Genomic DNA, 7,005 nt, shown 5'->3' on the forward strand with positions numbered 1-7,005 from the left:
AGGGAATTTTAAAAGAGAAATAACTAATTGGTTAAATAAGGTGTCATACTGTCTGTCATACGAGTGTCTGTTAGACCCTGACACCTGTCGAAGACACGGACATGTTGCTCATCTGGTTGCTACATACTACATAGCTTGATCCAAACAGCGTTCTTTTACCCTTTTTTTTTTCATAATTAACAAACTCTTGACCCTCCAAGAGGGAATAATTAGAGTTAGGGAATTTTAAAAGAGAAATAACTAATTGGTTAAATAAGGTGTCATACTGTCTGTCATACGAGTGTCTGTTAGACCCTGACACCTGTCGAAGACACGGACATGTTGCTCATCTGGTGTGTCCGTGCTACATAGCTTGATCCAAACAGCGTTCTTTTACCCTTTTTTTTTTCATAATTAACAAACTCTTGACCCTCCAAGAGGGAAGAAATACTAATTAGAGTACAATCTCCAAACTCAAAAACTAAAACAGCCATATCAGTGCTTTCCAAAACTCAAAACTGAAAAGGACTCTACATAAATAACAACATTCTGGAAGAACACAAACAATTAGTCACAAAATCGGTCACTTGTATAAAATACACGTTAGAATATAAAATACATATTGAAATGAGTTAAACAAGTCATGTATTTATGAACAAACTTATGGTTGCTGATTTTTGGTGCGCCCGTAGCATTTTTGCATAAATCAATTTTGAGACAAATAAAGAAACAGATAAAAACATCCACTGACTTTCATCAAAATCGGAATATATTCAATACATAGTTAAAAATCCTCTCCTAGCAAAACCCTTTGGGACAAAACTTTATCTAACGCCGAAAATCACATACATGAGACAAAAGTAAGAGCATATAAATGGATGCAAATTAAAAGTTGAGGAATTTCATTAATCGAAACTGGGAAGATTACCATCGGGATTTGCGCAGTTGAGGGAAGGTGGGCCGCGTGTGGAATAATAAAGAGAAGGAGGCGAAGCTCGAAGTGGGAGGCAGCTTTTGTGGGCGTGATGTGAGAAGGTTTGGTGAAAAGAAACTGCTGATAAAAGGTGAGAATGAAGTGGCAAAGAGAGTGTGGTGTTCATGTGAGTAACAAGACTGCTGCTAGCCTTCTCCATTCAACACCACAATCTCGTTGGTCGACGGCACGACTGCAGGGAGCCCGAACTTTCTCCCTTATCCTTTCTGTTTTTAATTTTTATTTTTCGTTTGGGTGCGGGACTGGGCTCAACTACTGTCTGCCTAGGCAGCACCATAGACTACTGGTCATTGATTCAAGGTTGAAGGCTCTTTTATATATTGAAAGTCTAAAGTTTGAACTTATTAGCGAGTATATCATCCAAGTTTTTGAAATTTGTGTGATGCGCGTGCTGACGTTAGCGGGCCAACCGGTCCAGTTCGATCATCGGTTTAGATCGAGTTTGACCGGTTCGTTTACTTGTCCGGTTAGAATGTTAACTCAGATCAGTGTAAAGTTTGGTTTATCGATTTTTTAATCGAACCGGTTAGTTTGGTCCGAATTTGATAACTATTAGTAACATTATCTTTTTTGTCTTTCTACTAATAATAATGGGAAAAAAAAAAACAAAATAGCATTTTTTTTCTACGATTTTAAAAAGAGTTAATAGTCAAAATCGTCCCTAAAAGATACCTCGATTTTCATTTTCATTACTGAAAGATAAATTTAATCAAATTCGTCCCCAAAAGATAATCAACCTGATCACATTCGTCCTTTTGTCATCTATTTTGTTGAGGTGGCTAACGTTCGCTGACGTGTCCCGTTAACTGCCAGCGTGGAAGACGCCAAGTAGTACCCTCTTGTTGTTGACAAGATAAGTATGTTATAACAATTCAAATCAGTCTCTAAGTGGATGAACCCTACTCCCAAATTCAATCATAAATAAGTTGTCGTCAACACTTAGATAGCCATATATTTGGGTAGAACCTGAAATTGTTGGTTTGCCGCGAGGATGGAGATAGGAAATGGAGGTCGTGGTGGTGATTTGTCGTATCCGTCACACGACAGTCATGGTTCCAGCGCTTCAATGTGAACGAGGAGGAAGACTTATGACGAATCATGTTTCTATGGGTTGAAGACCATGATTAAAAAATCTAAAACAGCAGAGAACCTAGATAGATTGTTCCATGCATGTCCAAGGTACTGAGTAAGTGGTGTTGAAAAAAAGTTAAAGTTTTTCTATCTTGTTCTCTGTTGTTGCGTGTTTTTTCATTTTTTTCTGCTTTTGAAAATTGCAGAAGGGCAGTCACTGTAATTACTTTAAGTGGGTTGATGATGCTGACTATCAAGGAGTGGTTGTCAGTGGTACAAAAAAAGATGCAGAAACTGATTTAGAGGTTAAAAATGGCTATGATGAATGGAGGGTGCAGGTGGCATGGAGATTGAGCAGCTTGGAAGATGAAGTTAAAGCTTTGAAACTGCTAATAATTTTTATATTTGTGGTAGTTGTAATTAGTGTGATACTTTGTTGTTTGATATGTACTTCCAAATAAATCCAGTTATGTTATTGAGTGAATTGGCATTGTATGCAAGAATGTGTTGAAATGTAATGGTGGTATTGAATTGCATGGCTTGAATGAAAATAGTGGTTTAAAGTTGGATGTATAAGATTAAGTCCAAACTATCCATTATTAACATTGTTAAATATTGCAAACAAGTCTCTGTCACTGTTGCTATAAGATATATTAAGCCATAAATATAGTAAGTAATCAAACTAAGTAATCTTAGCATTGTCTTGCCATTGAAGGCTAATTGTCATATTGTCTTAAGAAATAAATACCATAGCAAATTCATAAGGTTTTCAAATTACAGATAACTACAATGTTAATATGGTACTTCATTTGTCCTGTATGAAAAAACTGAAAGTAGTTCTATACAAAAAACAGCCAATCACACCACATTTCTAACTAATCAAACTTTATTATCATTCTTTCTTGGATGCTTAAAGCCTGGAGTAGGCAGAAAAGTCATGAAGTTGGTCAACTTCTTAGCAGTTGCAGAACTTGTCCCTTCGATTGTCTCAGCAGAAATAGTCACAGGTGCAGTTGTAGTAGATTTATGGAAGGACCTAACTCTTGCTTTTTCTTTAATTACTTATAATTTAGGTGGCCTAGATCCAATTGATCCTACATAATCCAGTACCAAATACATTTGTTAGATGATTAAATAAAGCTAAAATTTTTTATAGTTGAGTAGTGATGATACAACTTATTGTGTATCTTGGGTTGGTGAAATGCTTTTAGATTGACTGATGTCAATCTCTGTTGGAGGTTGGATAGGTGATGGAAGTGCATGCAATGGTGCTATTGCTTTTGGAGCAATATCAGCGTCAACAGGGGCAACATTTACTTCGGGATCAACACCATTTGCAGTAAGGACAACAACTGCCAGTTGCAACTACATCTGCTTGGCATGTTTCTCAACATCCACAACTTTCTTCTTTGCACAACTTCTTTTGTTGTGTCCAACCTCACCACAATACATGCATCTAATTTGGTTGTACTTTTTCTTCATATTTATCTTTGACTCAGTTGGTTGTTCATCCTTATCCCTTCTCCTTTTCTTTGTCAGTCTTCCAGGTTTGGGCTTAATTGGGGGTGGGATTGGAGCTAGATGCGGAGTTTTTTCTCATATATCCTATCCCTTTACCGGATTGACATTGAAACAATAAGTGCTCTTATACGCTTTGATCTTAAACCAATCATGACAATACTCTTCAGCCCTCTTGTCATTCTTATTCTGTGTTACTGATATTGCATGCAAACATGGAATTCTTTTCAAAACAAATTAAAATATTGATTAAAATTTCTAACATGATTGAAGAGATCATTAACTAAGTATTGAAGTTGTTATCTGTGAGTTGCCAAAACCTGTGCTTTTCCAGGTCAACCACCATATTGGTTGGCTAGCCATGCACTTCCTACAATTCTTCTTTTTCATCACCAAACCACTGAGGAGCCCAATGGTTAGACAACGTTATCATTGCTTCTAGTCTACTTTGTTGAATAGGAGGGAGAATTTCTTAATAGTTCTGCAACTTTTTCCTATTGTCAATCATACTTTTTATGATGATTCTTCTAACTTTTTTCGCTAAGGTCAGGATTGGCTTGCTCCATTCGTGTTTGATTTTTGCATTGAATGACTCACATGCATTGTTGCATATGTTATCTACTTTTGAAGCTTCACTGAAATGCGCCTTCATCTATGCTTCTTTCGTCCATTTGTCAAGATACTCCCAAGCTTTCTCGTTGATCAACTTAACTTTGTTCATGTTTCTATCAAACTCATTTCTTGTCCTTAACCGAGTACATTCCTGAACCAACATATACTCTTTTATCTCATCACCCTCCACAACTTTTCTAGCAGCTTTCAAAGCCCTAGTAATGCATGTGATATTTAAATACACATTACAATTTCTTACAAACCAATCATAAATCTCTCCATGCTTCATAGTTAAATGCTTCCTAAGCTTAGGTACTAGTTTATTAAGTGTCCAGATTTGAGTGGCAACTCTATTTTTTCTCCTTCTTAGGCAGGTGTGATTATCAACTAGAGTTTTAATTTGCCATGACCTGTCTTATTTGTTATATGCACAATATACTACCCATGGACAATCTTCTATCTTACAAATAGCTTTGACCCTAACATTGTCATTCTTTGTAAATAAAATATTTCTACCCTACTGGATTGTATAGTCCCTAGTAGCTTGTATAAAATTAGCTTTTGACTTAAATATAATATTAACCTCAAATTTCAGGTCTTGGTCTTTTCATTAAATTGAGGATATACAGTTGGTGATTCCTCCTCAGAGTCTAACTCTTTACCAGAATCCTCTGAATGCCATAAGTCAGCATCTAAGGCACCATCAAGGTCATCATCATTCCCTTCTACACCTGCCAACAAAAATTCAAACCATAAATTACCCTAAACATTTACCAGATCAATCAATAAATTAATAACCTTAAGGATATAAACATACTAGAGTCAGAGCTTTGTTCATCTTCAAAACTGCTCACAGCTAGAGTCATCAGTATCTATTTTTTTATTCCCTAATCTGGACTTAGGAGGTCTATGCTTCTCTCTGACCTCAGACTTATTATTCTTTTTTGGTGCACTTTTTTCACTGTCACCATTACTGTCACTACTATAAAGATTGTCTTCTAGAACTTTGGGAGTCCTGTACAGTTCATTTTCAGCACTCTCATATGAGTCATGAGAGTCAGTATCCTCTTCTTGGACTGGAGCTTCTATTACACATTTTTCAGATCTTGTGAGTATGCATCCATTGCTATTTCCTTTGTTCTTATTACCTTCTGAGATCTTGGCTGGTTGAGATGATATTTTGGGCTGAGGTGGAACTGTGTTGACCTGAAGGGTGGTCTTGGTGGCCTGAGAGTGGGTTTTTGTGGACTATAAGAGAGCCTTTATGGGCTGAGAGGTAGTCTTGATGGGCTTATATGCTGGTTTAGTGGGATGAAAATTGGGCTTATTGGGCTTACTGGCTGCTTTAGTGGGCTGAGAGGTTCGTTTGTTAGGCTGAGGGTGCATTGTAGTGGACATCTTGGCAAGTTGAAATGGTGCTTCTTAGCTTGGGAGGAATTCTTCTTCTTGTTATTTTTGCTTTCACAATGACTACATCCTCTTCCATGTTGTCCACTACACATGTCTGTGAAATACAATTCTCAAAATACAGGTTGATCAAATGTTGGTTCCTCCTACAATCATTGCACATTACAAGCAAATATGCATCTATCACCAACTTTCTCAAACCGAATAAAATGGAAACTCCAGGAACTTTCCACCAATAGTTTCCAGCTTCAATGTATCCCAACTCCTTATAGTAACCCCTCACAAATAACACATCAAGTATATCTCCTTCAACACCCATCAACACTTTTGTATTGTCAGGTTCATATATCATTTTTCCATCTTCACACTTTTTAAACAACCCACCATGGTGAAACATAAATATCATGGGAGGACCTTTCATCTATAATAACAAAATACCATTAATAAACAGACTTATACTAGCTATTCTCTATGTGTCACCAATGGCCAAACCCAGTTTGTACCAATCAATCATAAGAAAACGTACTCTAAATCCAAAATAAACATGCAACAAACTAAAAGAACCATCATTAGAATCAAACTCCTCTAACTAAAAATCATCACAGAGCCAGTTAAAAGAAGGCATTTTCACATACTAAAATGATAAATGAACAGTCACACAAACCCTTGGTCACCACAAACCCTAGCCTAAATTAGAGGAACACACACAGCACAATACTAGGAAGACATCACACTACAGAATAACTCAAAAATCATGAAAAAAGTTTCATCCTTACCTCTCACCGTTGCAATGCCTTCCTCCACTATCAACGCTACTTCAGGATAAGATTAACTCTACGTTCAGTAGCAACAATTCTTCTGTTTTAATCGTTAACCAACACTAACAAATGTTGATGGGGTGGTTCAAAGCTTGGGTGAAAGGCTTAGGGCATAGTTTGATGGAGACGATATGTTTTGGAGCGAAACAGAGAGAGATGGTTGTTATGAGAGGGGGGTTAGGCTTTACAATGTTTGAATCTCTCTTTTGAACCCTAAACGATGACATTTCAAGGCTTGAAGATAACTGAATCAAAACTGTGTCATTTTATTTGTGTGTCACGCTGGTAGTTAACGGGATACGTTAGTGAACGTTAGCCACTTCAGCGAAGTAGATGGTGAAAGGACGAACGTGACTAGGTTGGTTATCTTTCAGGGACGATTTTAATTAATTTCATTTTTTGGGACGAAAATAGAGATCGAAGTATCTTTCAGGAACGATTTTAACTATTAACTCATTTTAAAAAATAGGGTAAAATTAGTTTAGGCTAAATATTAATTTGTTATTAACATTTAAATCATCTTATTTCATTATATTTTAGCAATTTGGTAAAAATTAAGTTTTTCTTCCAAAAATACCTTTTCATTATAACTAATGTATGTTTTCA

The 7,005-nt window shown here is 36.5% G+C and overlaps 1 protein-coding gene across 4 annotated transcripts in view; it reads right to left on the minus strand.

Moving 5' to 3' along the window:
- Window positions 1-1,260, minus strand: part of LOC107623101 (probable inactive shikimate kinase like 1, chloroplastic) — an 8,336-nt gene extending 7,076 nt beyond the window's left edge. For 2 of the 4 annotated variants that reach the window (XR_002355053.1, XM_016325249.2), the window contains exon 1: window positions 908-1,260. Coding sequence is in view for 3 of the 4 variants with exons in the window: in XM_016325249.2 (XP_016180735.1) it covers window positions 908-1,112 (205 nt within the window). In the remaining variant the exon portion in view is untranslated. The remainder of the gene's footprint in view (window positions 1-907) is intronic. The other 2 variants (XM_021112967.1, XM_021112966.1) reach the window with 1 other exon arrangement.

This window comes from Arachis ipaensis, chromosome B10, assembly GCF_000816755.2.
Source record: "Arachis ipaensis cultivar K30076 chromosome B10, Araip1.1, whole genome shotgun sequence".
NCBI lineage: Eukaryota > Viridiplantae > Streptophyta > Magnoliopsida > Fabales > Fabaceae > Arachis > Arachis ipaensis.